Source organism: Somniosus microcephalus, chromosome 32 (assembly GCF_052327205.1).
Source record: "Somniosus microcephalus isolate GS21.2 chromosome 32, FLI_Smic_1.0, whole genome shotgun sequence".
NCBI classification, from domain to species: Eukaryota; Metazoa; Chordata; class Chondrichthyes; order Squaliformes; family Somniosidae; genus Somniosus; species Somniosus microcephalus.
Genome location: NC_141018.1, coordinates 30,334,760 through 30,358,510, shown reverse-complemented (window position 1 = coordinate 30,358,510; position 23,751 = coordinate 30,334,760). Strand labels below are relative to the sequence as shown.

Here is a 23,751-nt window from a genome sequence, read left to right as displayed (position 1 = left end):
ATGTCAGACCGTGAACGCCAACAGACAGTCTTTTTGTGGAGGACATCACAGCTAAGGCCAATCCTCACGTGCACAGCCCATTGATGTTCCATAATACCATTGATGGTTCTTCAACAATGATCACGTCGACAAGAGGCCACTGTGTGTAGCGGTGCTTTGAAGAGAAGGTCTCAGTTCATTACAAGGCTGTTATTAAAGAAGGTCCTTTAATCCTGGAGCACAAATGAAGGTCTCTTTTCCCTTAAGGTTGTGAAAGGTCAGAAGTGAATATGAGGTTGACAGAAACTCAATTGGGCATTTAACTATTTAGGCTTAGATCTCAGATGCCCAACACAGACTATTTACTCTTGAAGCACTTTTTGAAGTGTGATCACTCTTGTAATGTAGGAAATGCGGCAGCCAATTTGCGCAGAGCAAGCTCCCACAAACAGCACTGTGGATGAAGAATTGCCACATGGGTAAGGCACCAAAGCTGGCAGGTCTGAGGACAGTGCTCAGGACCGGAATCCACGGCTCTACTTACCTTGCTTTACTGTAAAGCCAGCTGTGGCTCAGTGGGTGCCACTCTTGCCCCTGAGTTAGAAGGTCGTGAATTCAAGTTCCCACTCCAGAGACTTGAGCACAAAATCTGGGCTGACAATCCCAGTGCAGTGCTGAGGGAGTGCTGCACTGTCGGAAGTGCCGTCTTTTGGATGAGACGTTAAACCGAGGCCCCATCTGCTCTCTCAGGTGGATGTAAAAGATCTCACGGCACTATTTCGAAGAAGAGCAGGGGAGTTCTCCCCAGTGCCCTGGGTCAATATTTATCCCTCAATCAACATCACTAAAACAAATGATCTGGTCATTATCACATTGCTGTTTGTGGGAGCTTGCTGTGCACAAATTGGCTGCTGCGTTTCCTACATTACAACAGTGACTACACTTCAAAAAGTACTTCATTGGCTGTAAAGCGCTTTGGGACATCCTTAGGTTGTGAAAGGTGCTATAGAAATGCAATTTGGCAACACTGGCAAGTATTAAATGCCCATTCCTACTTGCCCTGAGGGCACTTAGAGCCAACCACATAGTGTGGAACAGGAGTTACATAGAGGCCAGACCGGGTAGGTTTAACTGAAGGACAATAGAATGCCACAACATTGGGGAGCCCCGTATAAGGCATGCATTACACTGTAAAATACAGAACCGGGGCAAAATAAGGCTGAAGCACTACATCTGCTTCGGGGCAGGTTACTGAAGACTTGAAACGTTTTTCTATTGAGTGAAGCACCATGCACATCTACAAGGCACAATTCAGGAGTGTGATGGAATACTCTCCACTTGCCTGGATGAGTACAGCTCCAACAACACTCAAGAAGCTCGACACCATCCAGGACAAAGCAGCCCGCTTGATTGGCACCCCATCCACGACCTTAAACATTCACTCCCTCCGCCACCGGCATACCGTGGCTGCAGTGTGTACCATCTACAAGATGCACTGCAGCAACTCGCCAAGGCTTCTTCGGCAGCACCTCGCAAACCCGCGACCCCTTCCACCTAGAAGGACAAGGGCAGCAGGCGCATGGGAACACCACCACCTCCAAGTTCCCCTCCAAGTCACACACCATCCTGACTTGGAAATATATCGCCGATCCTTCATCGTCACTGGGTCAAAATCCTGGAACTCCCCCCTAACAGCACTGCGGGAGTACCTTCACCACACGGACTGCAGTGGTTCAAGAAGGCTGCTCACCACCACCTTCTCGAGGGCAATTAGGGATGGGCAATAAATGCCGGCCTTGCCAGCGACACCCACATCCCATAAGCGAATAAAAACAAAAATGCCCCCCCCCCCCCCCTCAAATGTGAACTTTCCAGGTTGGATTAGACGAGCAGACAGGAGGATCCGGGAAGAAGTGGAGGTGGTGGCTGAAGAACACTGGAAAAGCATGGATGTGTTCCCCCCGATTTCAGGAATGTGATTTGATTTGTTCCTACAAGTCCCTCCCCTAACTCACCCCTCGTCCCAGGACTTTAAAATGGCGGGTCCCCTGACACCCCTCTCAGTCTTCCCTCCTGCCCACAATCGGCACGCTTTTTTTTTTAAAAGTCAGGCTTTGGGGGGGGGGGGGGGGCATTGCCTAACCACAAGCCTTATCTCATCTTGTGTCGCACTCTGTCCAGCCTTGGTGTTTCGCTCTATCAGCCTCGGCTCCTGCCTTCTCCCAAGTTGGTCAACTTAAAAAAATAATTTGCTTAGAAATTGCAGCCGCAAAACTTCGCACGAGATGGCTACACAAAAATTGCAAAATAAAGGAACGGTCCCTTTGGTTCAGCAAAGCAGGCGTCTGTGACTGACGTGTGTGATGAAACCGTTTCTGTCCTCCGAATCTCACTGTACAATCATAGAATGTTACAGCACAGAACGAGGCCATTCGGCCCCTCGTGCCTGGGCCGGCTCTTTGAAAGAGCGATCCAATTTAGTCTCGCTCCCCCCCTGCTCTTTCCCCGTAGCCCTGCAAATGTTTCCACTTTTATATTTATCCAATTCCCTTTTAAAAATTTGAATCTGCTTCCACCACCCTTTCAGGCATCGCATTCCAGGTCACCACAACTCGCGGCGTAAGTTTTTTTTCCCCCCATCTCTCTCGCCCTCTGGTTCTTTTGCCACTTACCTTCACTCTGTGCCCTCTGGTTACCGGCCCTCCTGCCACTGGGCAACAGTTTCTCCGCATTTACTCTGTCAAAAACCCTGTCAGTACGAGTCACATTTGACTGCTGTATAAAGGGAGACGCCAGTCCAAACTAAACAGAGTCACAGTCAATTTTCCCGTTGATTTTTTTGCTTTGGGTGCGCGGCCCCTTTAAGGGGGGGGGGGTGCGCGGCCCCTTTAAGGGGGGAACGCGCGGCCCCCCGTTCAAAATACCGCACGTGCGAGGTTTTTCCGCGTTGAAAAGCTGGCGAGCCGGCTGCGCGGGAGACCCAGAGAGCTGTGGGTCCGCACAGCTTTAAAGGGAGCATTGGTCACAGACAACAGGCCTCTCTTCAGGTTTCACACAGAGAAGATGATGGATTTTTGCAGATGACTTGTCCGCCACCTTGTGGGCAATCCTCAGTTCTGCAGCCACCTTCTTCAGCACCTGTGTGGCCAGTGACCAATAGCAGCGCACACCACCCTGTTGGCTGTAATTTATGCTATTGATATGATACTTTTGAACATTAATAGTTTGTATAATGATAAAAACGCCTTCAGTCTGCTGTTTTAATCTGCTATATCCTCAGCCCTAGTCAAAGTCATTTTATGGGATTGTTGTCGGCTGTGTCCTTTGTGTTGTTGGACTTGGCAGTGATCAGAATCACCGGCTCGCATGTAACAGAAGGCCATTTACTCGTCCTGCTCCCTGCTTTCTTGCAGCACCTCCTTTGTCTTAATCAGTCACGGCATTGCCAAGCACCTCATCCGCACCAGCCCCCGTCCAAAATGGTAGCTGATAGTATGCTAACGGGATGACCGTGGAGATTTGGGTCTAAACAGCACACTTCCATTCCAGTCTGTCTAAAAGCCACCGATAAACATTGCGGTAAAAATAACTGCAACATCGGTAATTCGAGGCTTCTGTATGAGTATCAAATATACCCAGGACTAGATGCAGCATAGACCCAACCTCACACTACAACAACAGCTTTTTAAAATATTCATTCATGGGATGTGGGCGTCGCTGGCAAAGCCAGCATTTATCGCCCATCCCTAATTTGACCCTGGAGCAGGCGGTGGTGAGCCGCCATTTCAGAGAGTACTTAAGAGTCAACCACATTGCTGTGGGTCTGGGGTCACATATAGGCCAGACTGGGTAAGGGCGACAGATTTCCTTCCCTAAAGGACATTAGTGAACCAGATGGGCTTTATGACAATCTGTTTGTTTCATGGTCACCATTACTGATACTAGCTTTTTATTTCAGATTTATTTAATTAACTGAGTTTAAATTCCATAGCTGCCGTGGTGGGATTTGAATTCATGTCCCCCTCAGTACTCCCTCATTAATTGCGCAGAACTGCCAGCCTAGAATTTTTGTGCTCAAGTCCCATGGCGTGGGACTGTGAACCCACACAACCTTCTGATTCGAGAGGCAATAGTGCTGCCCACTGAGCTCTGACTGGCAGGTAGCACATTGTGCTGTCTGAGCACCGCAATCTATCTGGCAAAGTCTCGGAGGAAGAATCGTGTTCGTTTCTGTACAGAGGTGAGCAATAACAAGTCACTTGCCCGACTGATGGTGGCACTCCCTCATTAACGTCAGCAGGCATGAAGATACCTTCAGGCCGCCTGGCTTACTGAGAGGATGTTAGCAGAGACACTGATTCAGAAAATACCTCAATGAAATGATAACAATGGGACTGAAATAAAATGCACCAGTAGTTCTTTAACCATATGCATTTAGAAATCGTTTTAAAAATCCAGAGTCTCCAATTCTGGCCTCTTGAGCTTCCCTGATTATAATCGCTGCACCATTGGCGGCCGTGCCTTCAGCAGCTGGACCTTGTCACTGGATAATTAGTCCAGGCCTCTGGATTACTAGTCCAGTAACATAACCACTATGCTAACGTACCCTAACTTGGATTTATATAGGACCTTTAACAGAGTAAAACATCCCAAGGCGTTTCTCAGGAGCATTACCAAAACACCGAGCCACGTAAGGGGATATTAGGGCAGGTGAAAGAGGTAGGTTTTACGGAGGAGAGAGAGGCGGAGAGGTTTAGGGCAGGAATTTCAGAGCTTAGGGCCCAGGCAACTGAAGGCACGGCCGCCAAACGTGGAGCGATTAAAATCGGGGAGGCGCAAGAGGCCAGAATTGGAGGAGCGCAGAGATCTGGGAGGGTTGTCGGGCTGGAGGAGGTTACAGAGATAGGGACATAGCCCCAACGACATAGCTTCAACCTCACAAGAGTATCTCGCAGCCCCAGTACAGCGTTTCATTGTCTAACTGTAGCTATCTCCAGCCCCTTCTTCAGTGAAACTGCCAGGTTAAGAGCAGTCTTGTGTTGTAAGCTTATGCTTACTTGCAACAGGTATTTGAGGTTTCTTCAATTCATTTTACATTGGGTGTTTCCAACTCAAAGACAGAGGAGATCTTTATCCTGATTAACTAGACCGGCGTCAAGGTCAACAGATGCAACTTGCATTTATATAGCGCTTTTAACGGAGTAAAATGTCCCCAAGACATTTCCCAGAAGCGTTATCGGACACTGAGACTCATAACTCAGGGAGACTCTAACTAATACCCTCCAAAGTCATCAGTAACAAAAACTTGCATTTATATCGTGCATTTATGTAGTAAAACGTCCCAAAGACACGTCATAGGAGATAAACTTTGACACCATGTCACGTAAGGAGATAATACAACAGGTGACTCAAATCTTGGTTAAAAAAGTAAAGATCAAATGGGTCAGAATCTAGGACATTCTCCCCTCCATCTTCTCCGTGGAAAATAATGAAAGACTTGCATTGATATAGCGCCTTTCACGACCACCGGACGTCTCAAAGTGCTTTAGAGCCAATGAGGTACTTTCTGAAGTGTAGTCGCTGTTGTAATGTGGGAAACGTGACAGCCAATTTGCGCACAGCAGGCTCCCGCAAACAGCAATGTGATAATGACCAGATCATCTGTTTTTTAGTGATGTTGATTGAGGGATAAATATTGGCCCAGGACACCGGGGAGAACGCCCCTGCTCTTCTTCGAAATAGTGGCCGTGGGATCATTTACATCCACCTGAGAGAGCAGACGAGGCCTCGGTTTAACGTCTTATCCAAAAGACGGCACCTCTGACAGTGTAGCACTCCCTCAGCACTGCACTGGGAGTGTCAACTTAGATTTTTGTGTAGGTTTTAAAGAGCGTCTTAAAGGAGGAGAGAGAGGCGGAGAGGTTTAGGGAGGGAATTCCAGAGTTAGGGTCTAGACAGCTGAAGGCACGGCCGCCAATGGTGGAGCGAAGGAAGCGGGGGATGCATAAGGGGCCAGAATTGGAGGAACGCAGAATTCTTGGAGGGTTGTAGGGCAGGAGGAGGTTCATGAGTTAGGTCCAACAAGTGCACTCATTAACCCATTTGTGAATCAGATTAGGAAAGATCTAAACTGCATAATTCAATTTCTGATTTCATTCATCTCCCAATGTTCTGCCCTGAAGTTGGTGGGACAGAGTTCCACATGTGCAAACAGGCGTCCAGTACCTCAGCAGTTGTTATTGATCACCCATGAGCGTCGGCAGTGAGTATTGGCAGGCCTTTCACCCAGAGAAGGCACTATAACCAAACCCATTCTTGCCCTCATCCAATGCGCATTATCCCGCAAGACCACTGCACAGCGATTAGGAGCCCAGTCTGATAGGCTTATATTCGCTAGAGTTTAGAAGAATGAGAGGGGATCTCATTGAAACTTATAAAATTCTAACAGGACTAGACAGACTAGATGCAGGAAGGATGTTCCCAATGGTGGGGGTGTCCAGAACCAGGGGTCACGTCTAAGGGTAAGGGGTAAGCCATTTAGGACTGAGATGAGGAGGAATTTCTTCACCCAGAGAGTGGTGAACCTGCGGAATTCTCTACCACAGAAGGCAGTTGAGGCCAATTCATTAAATATATTCAAGAAGGAGTTAGATATATTTCTTAGGGCTAAAGGGATCAAGGGATATGGGGAGAAGGCAGGGACAGGGTACTGAATTTGGATGATCAGCCATGATCTCATTGAATGGCGGAGCAGGCTCGAGGGGCCGAATGGCCGACTCCTGCTCCTATCTTCTATGTTTCTATGTTTCTATCTCCATCAACCCCCCCCCCATTAACCCAGGAACGCTGAGACCATATTGAACGTGACCGCCCTACGGCTTCAGCTCCAGATCTGGCAAACTCCACACAGAAGTGGGTGGTGGGTGGTGGGGGTGGGGGTAGGAAAGGCTTCCATTATGGTCTGGCACATGCGCCGCCGGAACAACCTTCGGAATTTCAACCCAGGACTGAGGAAAGTAGCCCCTCGCCATGTCGGCGCTGGCTTGTTTTTCTGTTTGTTTTCTTGGGAAATGGAGACGGAACGAGCGAGCGGCTTGGAGCAGCAGTTGGTTGGCGGTTCCTCTGATCACCCACTGATTGCTGAATGGGGTCTTCAGTCTTTGCGAAGCGTTTCAACAACCACAAACATAAACCTTGAATCTGCTCCATTGAAGAGCCCAGTCTTATTAATTTTGGCCGTGCAGTGTCTTCATTTCACCGTGTTATTTTACAGGAGACCCACATCAGTCACACTCATTAATCAACTTATAAATAGCTTGAAGTATTTTTTAAAAACATTTTCGACCTTTTCTTTCATGAATTTTGCTCTCAACGTATGTGACATTAATGCTGGGGAATGGAACCATTAATTTCTTTTTTTGGACTGTTTTAGCATCCAGGACTCCCACGTCCTGTATAGCAGTTAGACTGAGAGTAAATCTGCTACTCTGTTCTGACAAGAAAGAAAGAACTTGCATTTATATAGCGCCTTTCACAACCTCAGGATGTCCCAAAGTGCCAGTGAACTCGTTTTTGAAGTGTAGTCACTGTTTTAATGTAGGTAACACGGCAACAGGTCCCACAAATAGCAGGTCAGAGGCTGGGTATTCTGCGGTGAGTGTCTCACCTCCTGACTCCCCAAAGCCTTTCCGCCATCTACAAGGCACAAGTCAGGAGTGTAATGGAATACTCTCCACTTGCCTGGATGAGTGCAGCTCCAACAACACTCAAGAAGCTCGACACCATCCAGGACAAAGCAGCCCGCTTGATTGGCACCCCATCCACCACCTTAAACATTCACTCCCTCCACCACCGGCGCACCGCGGCTGCAGTGTGTACCATCTACAAGATGCACTGCAGCAACTCGCCAAGGCTCCTTCGGCAGCACCTCCAAACCTGCAACCTCCACCACCTAGAAGGACAAGGGCAGCAGGCGAATGGGAACACCACCACCTCCAAGTTCCCCTCCAAGTCACGCACCATCCTGACTTGGAAATATATCGGCCGTTCCTTCATCATCGCTGGGTCAAAATCCTGGAACTCCCTCCCTAACAGCACTGTGGGAGTACCTTCACCACACGGACTGCAGCGGTTCAAGAAGGCGGCTCACCACCACCTTCTCAAGGGGCAATTAGAGATGGGCAATAAATGCTGGCCTTGCCAGCGACGCCCACATCCCATGAATGTATATTTAAAAATTTTAAAAATCCGTTTTATTTTTAGTTTGGCTGGTTGAGGGATAACTATTGGCCCAGGACACCAGGGGGAGAACTCCCCCGCTCTTCTTCGAAATAGTGCCGTGGATCCTTTACATCCACCTGCGAGGACAGACGGGGTCGTATTTGACATCACATCCAAAAGACGGCATCTCCAACTCTAATTTTTTTTGGGTGCGCGGCCCATTCGAAAGTACAAGCATGCAAGAAATCTCCCATTTGAAAATCCGGTCCCGGGCTGCGCGGGACCTCCAGGCAGCTGCGCGGTTAGTGGGAGCGTTGCCTCCGACAGTGCCCACTGAGCCAAACCGAGACAGCCAGAGGGATTGCCCTCGTGTGAGAGATGATGCAAGTTAAGGTCCGATGCTGCTAGGTGGGCTGGCCATGTAATTCAGTTCAGAACCCACAGTGTCATGAATATTATCATGACTCATGAAGTAACACTGGGCGGCCAGCTGGTGGCGCCATCCAAGGAGTATAAATACTCGGGCGTGGGCCCAGCTTGCTCAGGATGTTTCTGTAACCAGGAACTAGTGATGTAACTAGAAATCTCATGGTTGTGAAACAGTTGATTAAAGCCTTGTTTTATACTGAAACCAAGTGCTCAGTGATCTTTTTACATCACACAGCATCGAAAATTATGGATTCACTTTACAGTCACGCTAATTCTTGTGTTTGTTTTCCTACACTCAGGAAGAAATGTTGCAAGGGTTACAGATTTGTGCTTGGCCACTGCATTCCTGAAGGTAAGATGTGCATCGTATATTCACCTGTAGTGAAGATCCCTCAGCACTTGCATGGTTAAGGGAGCTAAAATTTATTTTTGTTGCATGAATAGTTGCTATTGCCCCCTTCCCCCCAGCTTAGTGGTGGGTGACTAAGACAGGAGGAGGCCTTTCAGCCCCTCGAGCCTGTTCCGCCATTCAATGAGATCATGGCTGATCTGCAACTTAAGTCCATCCACCTGCCTTGGCTCCATATCCTTGGTTAGTCAAAATCTATCGATCTCAGATTTAAAATGATTAATTGAGTCTTTTTATGGGAGAGAGTTCCAGACTTCTATCACCCTTCACCTGAAGAAGTGTGACATAATAAAACTCACTACACACTTGGTTTGAGTATAAAGCAAGGCTTTAATCAACTTGTTTCAGAACATGGAGGTCTAGTTGTACTTCACTAGTTCCTTGTCTTACAAAATGTCCCTGGAAAGCTGAGGCCGACACCCGAGTATTTATACTCCTTGGACGGCGCCACCAGCTGGCCGTCCAGCGTTATTTCATGAGTAGTTTCTTGATGATGATGATGAGATTTATAACAAAGTGTTTCCTAACTTCTCTCCTGAATGGCCTGGCTCTGATTTAACGGTGATGTCCCCTTCTCCTAGACTCCCTCGCCAGCAGAAAAAGTTTCTCTCCATCTACCCTATCAATTCTTTTCAAAATCCTAAAAACCTCAATCAAATCACCCCTTAACCTTCTATATTCCAGGGAATACAAGCCTGGTTTATGTAATCTCTCCAGATAATTTAATGTTTGGAGCCCTGGTCACATTCTGGTGAATCTGCGCTGCACTCCTTCCAAGGCTAATACAGTATATCCTTTCTAATTTGCGGTGCCCAGAACTGTACACAGTGCTCCAAATGTGGTCTAACCAGGGCTTTGTATCGCTGTAGCAAAACTTCCTCCTCTTTATATTCTAGTCCTGTAATGTGATAAAGACTATTGATGTAAGAAAACTACTAGGCACTTGGTCTAAGCATTAAACAAAGCTTTAATCAACTGTTTTACGACATGGAGGTCTAGTTGTGTCCTTCGGGCAGCACGGTGGCATAGTGGTTAGCACTGTTGCCTCACAGCGCCAGAGACCCGGGTTCGAATCCGGCCTCGGGCGACTGTCTGTGTGGAGTTTGCACATTCTCCCCGTGTTTGCGTGGGTTTTCTCCGGGTGCTCCGGTTTCCTCCCACAGTCCAAAGATGTGCGGGTTAGGTTGATTGGCTATGATAAATTGACCCTTAGTAATAGGTGGGGTTACAGGGATAGGGTGGGATATGTGTTGGGGCAGGCTCGATGGGCCGAAATGGCCTCTATCTGCACTGTGGGGTTTCTGTGATTCTGTGATTCACTAGTTCCTGTTAAGAATGTCCTGCGCAAGCTGGGCCCGTGCCCGAGTATTTATACTCTCCCTGGACAGCGCCACCCATAGGCCGCTCAGTATTATTTCATAAGTCTTTCTTTCATGAATGACTGATTCATGTCAACTATCATTCCATTAGCCTTTTTGATTATTTTTTTGTACCTGGAGTTATTCTCTTTTTATAAAAACAGTATTGTCCCTTGTAATGCGCTGGGTATTATTCTGCTGCTAAGGTGTACCTGCATCATTTTAAGGCCTCAGACTGCATCCTGAGGTTTGTTCATTCATCCTTTGACAACAGAAAAACAACAATGTGCATTTACATAGTGCCTATAATGTAGTAAAACGTCCCGAGGCGCTTCACAGGAGCGATTATCAGACAAAAATTGACACACCGAGCCAAAGCAGGAGACATTAGGACAGGTGAGCAAATGCTTGGTCCAGAGGTAGCTTTTAAGCAGTGTCTAAAGGAGAGGTGGAGAGGTTGGGAGAGGGAATTACAGAGATTAGGGCCCAGGCGGCTGAAGGCACGGCCGCCAATGGTGGGGCAAAGGGAGAGCGGGATGCACAAGAGGCCAGAGTTGGAGGAACGCAGACTTCTTGGAGGGTTGCAGGGCTGGAGAAGGTTATATAGATAGGGAGGGGCGAGGCCATGTGAAGGATTTGAACCCGAGGATCAGAATTTTTAAATCAAGGTGTTGGTGGATCGGGAGCCAATGTAGGCCAGTGATGGTGAACGGGACTTGGCACGAGTTAGGACACGGGGCAGTGAGCACAGGGGGTGATGGGTGAACGGGACTTGGCACGAGTTAGGACACGGGGCAGTGAGCACAGGGGGTGATGGGTGAACGGGACTTGGCACGAGTTAGGACACGGGGCAGTGAGCACAGGGGGTGATGGGTGAACGGGACTCGGTGCGAGTTAGGACACGGGGCAGTGAGCACGGGGGTGATGGGTGAACGGGACTTGGTGCGAGTTAGGACACGGGGCAGTGAGCACAGCGGGTGATGGGTGAACGGGACTCGGTGCGAGTTAGGACACGGGGCAGTGAGCACAGGGGGTGATGGGTGAACGGGACTCGGTGCGAGTTAGGACACGGGGCAGTGAGCACAGGGGGTGATGGGTGAACGGGACTTGGCACGAGTTAGGACACGGGGCAGTGAGCACAGGGGGTGATGGGTGAACGGGACTGGGTGTGAGTTAGGACATGGGGCAGTGAGCACAGGGGGTGATGGGTGAACGGGACTCGGTGCGAGTTAGGACACGGGGCAGTGAGCACAGGGGGTGATGGGTGAACGGGACTGGGTGTGAGTTAGGACACGGGGCAGTGAGCACAGGGGGTGATGGGTGAACGGGACTGGGTGTGAGTTAGGACACGGGGCAGTGAGCACAGGGGGTGATGGGTGAACGGGAGTTGGTGTGAGTTAGGACACGGGGCAGTGAGCACAGGGGGTGATGGGTGAACGGGACTGCGTGTGAGTTAGGACACAGGGCAGTGAGCACAGGGGGTGATGGGTGAACGGGACTTGGTGTGAGTTAGGACACGGGGCAGTGAGCACGGGGTGATGGGTGAATGGGACTGGGTGTGAGTTAGGACACAGGGCAGTGAGCACAGGGGGTGATGGGTGAACGGGATTGGGTGTGAGTTAGGACACGGGGCAGTGAGCACAGGGGGTGATGGGTGAACGGGGCTGGGTGCGAGTTAGGACACGGGGCAGTGAGCACAGGGGGTGATGGGTGAACGGGACTGGGTGTGAGTTAGGACACGGGGCAGTGAGCACAGGGGGTGGTGGGTGAACGGGACTCGGTGCGAGTTAGGACACGGGGCAGTGAGCACAGGGGGTGATGGGTGAACGGGACTTGGCACGAGTTAGGACACGGGGCAGTGAGCACAGGGGGTGATGGGTGAACGGGACTGGGTGTGAGTTAGGACATGGGGCAGTGAGCACAGGGGGTGATGGGTGAACGGGACTCGGTGCGAGTTAGGACACGGGGCAGTGAGCACAGGGGGTGATGGGTGAACGGGACTGGGTGTGAGTTAGGACACGGGGCAGTGAGCACAGGGGGTGATGGGTGAACGGGACTGGGTGTGAGTTAGGACACGGGGCAGTGAGCACAGGGGGTGATGGGTGAACGGGACTTGGTGTGAGTTAGGACACGGGGCAGTGAGCACAGGGGGTGATGGGTGAACGGGAGTTGGTGTGAGTTAGGACATGGGGCAGTGAGCACAGGGGGTGATGGGTGAACGGGACTGGGTGTGAGTTAGGACACGGGGCAGTGAGCACAGCGGGTGATGGGTGAACGGGACTGCGTGTGAGTTAGGACACAGGGCAGTGAGCACAGGGGGTGATGGGTGAACGGGACTTGGTGTGAGTTCGGACACGGGGCAGTGAGCACGGGGTGATGGGTGAATGGGACTGGGTGTGAGTTAGGACACAGGGCAGTGAGCACAGGGGGTGATGCGTGAACGGGACTGGGTGCGAGTTAGGACACGGGGCAGTGAGCACAGGGGGTGATGGGTGAACAGGACTGGGTGTGAGTTAGGACACGGGGCAGTGAGCACAGGGGGTGATGGGTGAACGGGATTGGGTGTGAGTTAGGACACGGGGCAGTGAGCACAGGGGGTGATGGGTGAACGGGGCTGGGTGCGAGTTAGGACACGTGGCAGTGAGCACAGGGGGTGATGGGTGAACGGGACTGGGTGTGAGTTAGGACACGGGGCAGTGAGCACAGGGGGTGGTGGGTGAACGGGACTGGGTGTGAGTTAGGACACGGGGCAGTGAGCACAGGGGGTGAGGGGTGAACGGGACTGGGTGTGAGTTAGGACACGGGGCAGTGAGCACAGGGGGTGATGGGTGAACGGTACTGGGTGTGAGTTAGGACACGGGGCAGTGAGCACAGGGGGTGATGGGTGAACGGGACTCGGTGCGAGTTAGGACACGGGGCAGTGAGCACAGGGGGTGATGGGTGAACGGGACTTGGCACGAGTTAGGACACGGGGCAATGAGCACAGGGGGTGATGGGTGAACGGGACTTGGTGTGAGTTAGGACACGGGGCAGTGAGCACAGGGGGTGATGGGTGAACGGGACTGGGTGTGAGTTAGGACACGGGGCAGTGAGCACAGGGGGTGATGGGTGAACGGGACTGGGTGTGAGTTCGGACACGGGGGCAGCAGATTTATGGATGAGCTCAAGTTTATGGAGGGTGGAAGATGGGCGGCCGGCCCGGAGAGCATTGGAATAGTCGAATCTGGAGGTGACAGTGGCATGGATGAGGGTTTAAACAACAGACGGGCTAAAGCAGGGATGGAGACGGGCGATATTATGGAGATGGAAGTAGGCGATCTTTGTGATGGAGCAGATATGGGGTCGCAAGTTCAACTCAGGCTCAAATCAACAGATATCTTTTTACATTTTAGATTGTTCTTGCATCATGTTACAAATAGGTCAGCAAATTGGAAATACTCAGTGCAAATGGTGCAAAAAGACTCCAAAAATACTCTCCACTTGCCTGGATGAGTGCAGCTCCAACAACACTCAAGAAGCTCGACACCATCTCGGACTAAGCAGCCTGCTTCATTGGCACCCCATCCACCACCTTAAACATGCACTCCCTCCACCACCGGCGCACCGTGGCTGCAGTGTGTACCATCTACAAGATGCACTGCAGCAACTTGCCAAGGCTTCTTCGACAGCACCTCCCAAACCCGCGACCTCTTCCACCTAGAAGGACAAGGGCAGCAGGCGCATGGGAATACCACCGCCTGCAAGTTCCCCTCCAAGTCACACACCATCCTGACTTGGAAATATATCGGCCATTCCTTCATCGTCGCTGGGTCAAAATCCTGGAACACCCTCCCTAACAGCACTGTGGGAGTACCTTCACCGCACGGACTGCAGCGGCTCACCACCACCTTCTCAAGGGCAACTAGGGATGGGCAATAAATGCTGGCCTTGCCAGCGACGCCCAAAGCCCATGAACGAATAAAAAAAGAGATTAAAATCAAAGCCAGAAAAATGTTGGTGTCTGATGTTGCTGTGGTTCGGCTAAAGATTGACTCGGTTTCATTGAAGGCTGCACTAGCTGTTTCCTTAGAACAATCTGTGTGGCTGGGACAGAAATGACAACACTTGGAAGAAAAAATAATAATTTCCTTGGAAAAGCAACAAGGCTGAGCCTTGCTGTTCCCTTCATGCATCATTAAAGTTTCCTTTTCTCTGAACTCAGCAATTCCTTGTTGAAATGTAGCAAGACCTCATACAGTACGACAATCCGAGCAATGGAGCTTTCTTTTCCACAGAAAGTTACATACATTATGACATGAATCAGTCATTCATGAAAGAAAGGCTTATGAAATAATACTGAGCGGCCTACGGGTGGCGCTGTCCAGGGAGAGTATAAATACTCGGGCTCGGGCCCAGCTTGCGCAGGACATTCGTAACAGGAACTAGTGAAGGACACAACTAGACCTCCATGTTGTAAAACAGTTGATTAAAGCTTTGTTTAACGCTTAGACCAAGTGCCTAGTAGTTTTCTTACATCACATTACAGGAAACTTTCGATTTACCGGCACCTAAATAACCGGAAATCTCGGTTAACTGGCAAAATTCAGGAGTAGGTTCAGGTAACTTTTATTACTTGCCTTCCTCCATCTGTTGCTGTGCAAGTGTGTGGCTGCAGCTGTTGCTAAGCTACAGAGACACTTGCAACTTGTGGCCATTGTTCTGAACCTGTTGCTAAGCAACAGGGTTTGTTGCTTTATACGGAGCTCTCAGCTCCGTATCTTTTACTATAGCGTTCGGTTATCCGGAATTTTTGATGAACCAGCACCACGTCGGTCCCGTCCGTGCCGGATAAAAAAAAGTTTCCTGTACATAGAATGTACAGCACAGAAACAGGCCATTCGGCCCAACAGGTCCGTGCCGGTGTTTATGCTCCACTCGAGCCTCCTCCCACCCTACTTCATCTCACCCTATCAGCACAACGCTCTATTGCTTTCTCCCTCAGGTGCTTATCTCGCTTCCCCTTAAAGGCATTGATGTTATTCACCTCAGCTACACCTTATGGTAGAGAGTTTGTAAGAAATCGTGGATTGAAAGGAATAATAGTCTGTTATGGGTTCCCTAGATCAGCGGTTTGCCTAAGTTGATGACACAGAAAGATTCTAGTCACGTCAGAAGAATAGCTGTACAGAGAGTTGAATTACAAGGTCAGAAACACAAAAAACAGGCCATCGAGTGGGCATAACTAGGCCTGATACGGGATGTAGTAAGGAGCTGTAGGATAAACAAGCTGTCTACAAAGAGGGCAACAAGACCTTTAGAACAGAGATAAGGAGGAAACTGACCTCATGAGGCTGGGAGGGGGCTGTCGTAGGTAGCCTCTCCCTTGTAATTGGACAATAGGATGGGGTACAAATGATTGACACCAGGTATCCACCAGCCCACCGAAATAACTATAAATATAGACCAGCGAGAGAGGAAATCAGGCAGTTACGGGTGAAGGCTTCCCCAAGGTGGCTACGGCCTAACACCTTGGTCAAGTTTAGCCTCTGAGGTGGCTGACGGCCTAACACCTCCAACAGCTCGAGGGTCGACCCAACGGAAGTGACCGCTGCAGCAGACTGCAGGAATCCACCCAATCCGAGACCACCGTACTGCCTCACCATCCGTCCGGTCGTGGCATTCCGCTTCGGGAGTGGTAGATCGCTCTCTACTGTCACGGGTTGTATGTCTATCATACTCAGCTTAAACCACATGTAATATCTGGTTATGCTTTAAAACTGTAGCTCTTTAACAAAAAGCCTTACAGCTCCTAAGACCCTTTGGGTAATCTGGGTGTGACCTGTGATCCTAATCTTACAAGTTCTACATTCTCACCACTCTCTGGGTAAAGAAGTTCCATCTGAATTCCTTATTGGATTTATTAGTGACTATCTTATATTTATGGTCCCTAGTTTTGAACTCCCCCCCCCGCCCACCCCCCGCCTCCCTGCAAGTGGAAACATTTTCTCTGCGTCTACCTTATCATTCTCTTTCATAATTTTAAAGACCTCGATCAAGTCACCCCCTCAGTCTTGGATGGAAGCAGCCCACTTTATCTCATCCTTTAAAAATACAACCCTACATTCAGCTGTTTCTTAAATGAATCCAGTGTCCTAGCTTCAAGAAACCCTTCCTGGCAATCGTTTCCAGCTGTTTTTCCCCCTTTGTGTAAAGGAAGTCTTCCTGACATCAGTCCGATAAACGTGCCCATCACAACCTTGAAAACTTTGCCCTCTTGTCCTGATGTCAAGTGTTGCTGGTAATTGGCGAGCCACGGACGTCTTCTGTGAGAAAGTTGTTCAATTCATCCACCCTCGCAACAGTACCCAGTTGAAGTAGGAAGAAAAACATCTGGCATCGCAGAGGCTTTAAACATTGCGATGTTTGTTCTGGCATTTACAGCTCATAAAGTAGGATTAGGTTTGCTTTCATGGGCTTGCTCTGAAGATTCCCGTGTTTTCTAATGAGACATGTTTTCATGTCTGATTACTTCCAGCTCTGTGTCATTGGCTTGAAAGTTATTATGTAAGTTGTTAAAACAATTTTCTGAAGTGTTGAAATGTCCCCTTTCAAAGCCTTTGGAGACTATTGGAAAAACCCGACAGATCCAGAATGAAATTCCAGCTCACCATTCACCACTCTGGCTCTCGCGGGTTCATTCCGCAAGCACAAGTACCCGTGTCACGTGCAATCTTTCTGTTGGGCAAAAGAGGTCAAAAGAAGGGTGATGTCAGGAAGCACTTCTTCACACAGAGGGTAGTGGAAATACAGAACTCCCTCCCACCAGAAAGCTATTGAGGCTGTGTGGAGGTGGTGGGGAGGTCAATTGAAAATTTCAAAACGGAGATTGATAGATTTTTTGTTAGAAACATAGAAGATAGGAGCAGGAGTAGGCCATTCGGCCCCTCGAGCCTGCTCTGCCATTCAATGAGATCATGGCTGATCATCCAAACTCAGTACCCTGTCCCTGCTTTCTCCCCATATCCCTTGATCCCTTTAGCCTTAAGAAATATATCTAACTCCTTCTTGAATATATTTAATGAATTGGCCTCTACTGCCTTCTGTGGTAGAGAATTCCACAGGTTCACCACTCTCTGGGTGAAGAAATTCCTCCTCATTTCTGTCCTAAATGGCTTACCCCTTATCCTTAGACTGTGACCCCTGGTTCTGGACTCCCCGACCATCGGGAACATCCTTCCTGCATCTAGTCTGTCCAGCCCTGTCAGAATTTTATAAGCTTCAATGAGATTAGGTAAGGGTATTAAGGGTTATGGAAACAAGGCGGGCAGATGGAGCTAAGATACAGATCAGCCCTGATCTAATTAAATGGCGAAACAGGCTCGAGGGGTTCATCCTGTTCCTGTGGAACCTGTCAGTCACTGTGTTGAGTCGCTGCATTGCCATCTACCTCTACGCCACTAGGTGGGGCTGCTCACTGCTGTCACCTCACTCAGTTAAACACTAAGAGGGTAAATTGGGTTTCTTTGCACCTCTCATTAGCGCCCCCGCAAATCCCCTGGCGCCTGGGCGCGGCGCCACTAACGCCTCCTGCAAAATTCAGCGGGAGGTTAGTGGTGGCGGTAGCCGGTAGCACCCCACAGCGCTGCGCCGTTGGCGATGATGTCATCGGCGTGCACAGCACCCCGCTTGCACCCCGGCCGGAAACTTCCCTTGCGCCCCCTGACCTATCGCCGGACGATGTGTCCGACAGGTTCAGGGGGCGGTTTGGCAGCGGCGGCGGCGCTACTTAAAGGGACAGGTGTCGGGCGGCCATTTTAATTTTGGCCATCTGCCAGCACCTGCCCCCCCCTTTCTCTTTTTTCTTCGGGGTGCCGGCCACGATCGCTCAGCCTGGAACTCCTCTTGAATGTCGGGCCGCTTTCCCAGCACTCCGATCCCCGGTGGTCCAGCAGGGCCCCGGTGCGCGCAGCGCTAGGCCCCTCGCCTTTAATCGGAGGAGGAGGCCTGCAATGACGCGGTGCTCCGTGCCGCCGCACATGGTGCTCTTGCACGTAGCGCCGCGAACTTCAGTAGTAGCGGCCCCAAGCAGGAGAGGGAGCGCTTCCAGTAGCGCCTCACCTAACTTTTAGCGCCCCGGCGACGTTAGCGCCCCAGAAGTGGCGCCACCCAATTTTTCCCCTATTGTTCCAAAAGACCAGTCAGATTGTTGCTGTGTTGTAAAACACTGAAAGAAGCATTTTCAATGTTACAAGTCAATATTGGACTCAAGGGGCTGGATTTTCATTGAGGAGTCGGGTAGGAGGCGGGACTACAACTTTCAGGGTTGTAGTCCCGCCTCCATCGAGTTGTGGCCAACCCACGCGATTTTCCCCTGATTAACCTTGTTGAGCTCGCCCAGCTGGCTCAGCAGGCCAATTAAGGGCCACCTGGCAACAGGTGACGTCTCAGATTGATATTTCATCTGTCAAGACCGTTTGACAGATGAAATATCAGCGTTTCACAGCTGTTTGAAGCTGTCAAACACTGACAATCTGTACTCTAAGTTAATTCCTTCCTCGCAGGATGATTTTGAGATCTCCCCGGAACAGAAAGCTGAATGTGGCAATTTTTGACAGCTCGCAGCCATTCTGCTTTCTGTGCCGATGAGATGAGGGACTCCCGAGACCTGAAGGAAGGAAGGCTGTAAAGGTAAGTAAAGGTTAGTAGAACTTCTTTAAACACTTTACACACACCAAACACACTTACCTCTTCACTCATGCACCCATCACGCGCCTGAACACCGGACATCTCGACCCCTCCAAGCCCTTCAGCCCGACTGATATACCTATCAATTCGTCCAATAAAAAGCGACGAGTTAGGAACGTAACTAAAGGTTTTTATTGACTAAATAACAGAGCCCACCCTCGTGGGTGATCGGGTCCAACAAGGAGGAATACCAGCCAGTCGACTACCTTTATACCTGGGCAGGTAGGTGGAGCCATGGGCGGAGTCGGAGGTGGTCAGCCCAGGTATAACAGCGCGACAAGAGGCGACCTCGTATAGTGATACAACAGTGAGAACGGTGATAACAATACAACAGTGATAACTATAGTGTAACGATAGTGAACGATAAAAGTGGTTTACCACATTCACCCCTTGTTTAGATTTGAGTCCGGCGGGGTGAAGTGTACTACCAGTTCTGGTATGTCAGTCTGTCCGGAGGCCTCGTAAGCCTCTCTGATCGTCGCAGCGGCGGTGCTGCATTATCCGGTGTTAATGCTGGTGTCTGCGTGGTCGGCGAAGGCTCGTGGGGTTCCGGCATGCCGTCTACCTGGGCTGGAATTGGGGGGGTGGTGGGGGGGGGTAAAGGTGGTGTCTCCGGAGTGCCCGAGGGTGCGAGGTCTCGTAAGGAGACAGTGTCCTCCCGCCCGTCTGGGTAAGCCACGTAGGCGTACTGGGGGTTGGCGTGCAGGAGGTTCACCCTCTCGACCAGGGGGTCCGTTTTATGGGCCCTCACGTGCTTTCGCAGCAAGACGGGCCCCGGAGAGGTCAGCCAGGTTGGTAGAGTGGTTCCCGTAGTCGACTTCCTGGGGAAAACAAACATTCGTTCATGGGGGGTGGCGTTAACGGCAGTGCAAAGTAGTGACCGGATGGAGTGCAGCGCTGTCGGGAGGACTTCCTGCCAGCGGGAGGTTGGGAGGCCCTTAGACTTTAAGGCTAAGAGGACGGCCTTCCATACCGTCGCGTTCTCTCTTTCCACCTGGCCGTTCCCTCGGGGGTTGTAGCTGGTGGTCCTACTTGCTGCAATACCTCTCGCTAGTAGGAACTGACGGAGTTCCTCGCTCATGAAGGAGGAGCCCCGGTCACTATGTATATAGTTCGGGAACCCGAACAAGGCGAAGAGGTCGTTCAGGCACTTGATGACCGTGGTACTGGTCATGTCTGGGCAGGGGAAGGCAAAAGGGAAACGGGAGTACTCATCAACGATGTTGAGGAAGTACACATTGCGGTCAGATGACGGTAGAGGCCCCTTAAAGTCGATGCTCAGGCGCTCGAAGGGGCGGGTGGCCTTGATCAGGCTTGCTCTGTCCGGCCTATAGAAGTGCGGTTTGCACTCGGCGCAGGTCTGGCAGTTCCTGGTCATGGTCCTGACCTCCTCGATGGAGTAGGTCAGGTTGCGGGCCTTAATGAAATGGTAAAGTCTGGTGACCCCGGGGTGGCAGAGGTCATTGTGGAGGGTCTGAAGTCTATCAATATGCGTGCTGGCGCATGTAATTCGTGAAAGAGCATCAGGGGGTTCGTTCAGCTTACCTGGCCGGTACAAGATATCATAATCGTAGGTGGATAGCTCGATTCTCCACCTCAAGATCTTGTCATTCTTGATTTTGCCCCTCAGCTTGTTATTAAACATGAAAGCAACCGAACGTTGGTCGGTGAGGAGGGTAAATCGTTTGCCTGCCAGGTAATGCCTCCAGCGCCATACCGCCTCCACAATTGCCTGGGCTTCCTTCTCGACCGACGAGTGTCGGATCTCGGGGCCCTGTAGGGTCCTTGAGAAGAAGGCCACCGGCCTCCCCTCCTGGTTAAGGGTAGCGGCTAGGGCGAAGTCGGATGCATCGCTCTCCACTTGGAAGGGGATGGACTCATCCACTGCATGCATTGTGGCCTTGGCTATGTCTCCCTTGATGAGGGAGAAGGCCGCGCACGCTTCCTCCGTGAGGGGGAAGGATGTGGACTTCATGAGGGGTCTGGCTTTGTCCGCATAATTGGGCACCCATTGGGCATAGTAGGCGAAGAGCCCCAGGGTTCTCTTAAGTGCCTTAGGGCAGTGGGGGAGGGGTAGCTCCATGAGGGGGCGCATTCTTTCGGGGTCGGGGCCGATGAGTCCGTTCTCTACTACACAGCCAAGGATGGCAAGGCGCGAGGTGTTAAACACACATTTCTCCTTATTGTAGGTGAGGTTCAGCCGTTGGGCCGTACGGAGGAATTTCTCCAGATTCACGTCATGGTCCTGCCGGTCGCGGCCGCAGATGGTGACGTTATCTAGATAGGGGAATGTGGCCTGCAGTCCGTTCTGGTCAACCATCCGGTCCATCTCCCTTTGGAAGACCGAGACCCCGTTGGTGACACCGAAGGGGACCCTAAGGAAGTGGTATAGGCGCCCATTCGCCTCGAAGGCGGTGTACTGGCGGTCCTCGGGGTGGATAGGGAGTTGGTGGTAGGCCGACTTAAGGTCGATGGTCGAGAATACGCGGTATTGTGCAATCTGATTGACCATGTCAGATATGCGGGGAAGGGGGTATGCGTCCAGCTGGGTGTATCTGTTTATGGTCTGGCTGTAGTCGATGACCAGGCGATTTTTATCGCCGGTCTTAACGACCACGACCTGGGCACGCCAGGGGCTGTTGCTCCCCTCGATAATGCCCTCTTTTAGGAGGCGCCGCACCTCAGAGCTAATGAAGGCTCTGTCCCCAGCGCTGTACCGCCTGCTCTTGGTAGCGACGGGTTTGCAGTCGGGGGTGAGGTTAGCGAACAGGGAAGGTGGCGGCACCTTGAGGGTGGATAGGCTGCAGGTGTTACGCGGTGGGCGGTTTAACATTCGCTGGTTGTCGACTGTGAGTGGGGGGAGGGGTCCACCGTATGCTAGGGTTACACTTTGGAGGTGGGATTGGAAGTCCAGCCCTAGTAGGACGGCAGCGCAGAGCTGGGGGAGGACGAGGAGTTTAAAATTTTTATACTCCGTACCCTTAACCGACAAGGTCACAACACAGTAGCCGCTAATGTCCGTGGCGTGGGACCTCGATGCCATCGAGATTCGGTTGCGCGTTGGCAGGACAGGGAGGGAGTAGTGGCTCACCGTGTCTGGGTGGATGAAGCTCTCCGTGCTTCCGCTGTCGAACAGGCAGGTCGTGGCGTGGCCGTTTACTTTGATGTCCATCATCGACTTGGACAGGTGGTGTGGGCGGGCTTGATCCAGAGTGACGGAGGCTAGTGTGTAGGTAAGCGAGTCGTTGTCGTCTGCGGGCGAGGCGGTCGTCGGGTCCGGAGGCCCGGTGGCAGTCGGGCGTGGTGGGTAAAATGGCGTCTCCCACGAGGTAGGACAAAATGGCGGAGAAGATGGCTGCTCCCATAACTCACATGAGGCACTATTGGGGTCGGTTGCCTTGATCAAAGATGGCCGCCCCATGACTCACGTGTGGGGATGCTGGCCTCAGTTGCCTTGAAAGAAGATGGCCGCCCCCACAGTTCGCATGAGGCACTGCTGGCCTCTGAAGATCCGCTCCTGCAGGCCTTAGAGAAGTGGCCTTTCTTCCTGCAGGTTGAGCAGGTAGAGTTCCTGGCTGGGCAGCGCGACCTCGGATGCTTCTCCTGGCCGCAAAAGAAGCAGCCGGCGGCCCGATCGCGGGTGCCCGATGTCGGAGCCGGTACCGGGGGTGGCGGTCCCGGTCGGGTCCGACGCTGAGGTAGGTCCCGGGGGCGGCGCTGCAAAGGGTATTGCGGTAGGAGTCGGGCCCGAGTCCCAGGGTCGCGAGCAGTACCTGGAAAACGCCTCCTGGTCCTGATGGGCCACCTCTAGGGAGAGAGCGAGGGCTTCAGCTTTGTCCAGGTCGAGGTCTTTAGCTTCAAGCAGTCTTTGCCGTGAGTAGTCGGACCGTAGGCCTTTCACAAAGGCATCGCGGATATTATCTTCCGTATTTTCAACAGCCGTCACCGCTTTAAAGTCACAGTTCCTGCCGAGTGCTTTTAGCGCCCATAAAAATTCAGCTACAGACTCTCCTGGCTGTTGCGGGCGGGATCTTAGGAGGTGCCTGGTGTACATGTAATTTACCGGGCTCCGGTACTGCTGTTTCAGTAGGTTGATAGCGGCCTCGTATGTAGTCATGTCCTGGATGAGTGCGTATACTCTCGGGCTCGCTTGGGCGTTCAGAACTCTTAGTTTGGATCTCTGAGGGACGCCGGATTCTTCCAGGTAGGATTCGAAGCAGCCCAGCCAGTGTTTGAAGTCGAGGGCTGAGTTTGCTGCCTGTGGGTTTAGATCCAGGTACGGTGGTTTGAGGGCTTGCAGCCAAGCCGGCTGGTGTGGCTGGTGTAGCCCGGTGTCTGAAAGCTGCTGTGGCTGTGCTTCTGGGAGGGCTTCTGGCTGGCCAGTAGTAGACATCTTTAAAATTTAGTCAATAAAATTGATATACCTATCAATTCGTCCAATAAAAAGCGACAAGTTAGGAACGTAACTAAAGGTTTTTATTGACTAAATAACAGAGCCCACCCTCGTGGGTGATCGGGTCCAACAAGGAGGAATACCAGCCAGTCGACTACCTTTATACCTGGGCAGGTAGGTGGAGCCATGGGCGGAGTCGGAGGTGGTCAGCCCAGGTATAACAGCGCGACAAGAGGCGA

At 51.2% G+C, this 23,751-nt stretch overlaps 1 protein-coding gene across 2 annotated transcripts in view; it reads left to right on the top strand.

The window, feature by feature from the left end:
• Positions 1–23,751, top strand: part of LOC147097359 (collagen and calcium-binding EGF domain-containing protein 1-like) — a 182,056-nt gene that overhangs the window by 102,745 nt on the left and 55,560 nt on the right. For both annotated transcript variants that reach the window (XM_085972272.1, XM_085972273.1), the window contains exon 3: positions 8,928–8,980. In XM_085972272.1, the coding sequence (XP_085828398.1) occupies positions 8,928–8,980 (53 nt within the window). The remainder of the gene's footprint in view (positions 1–8,927; positions 8,981–23,751) is intronic.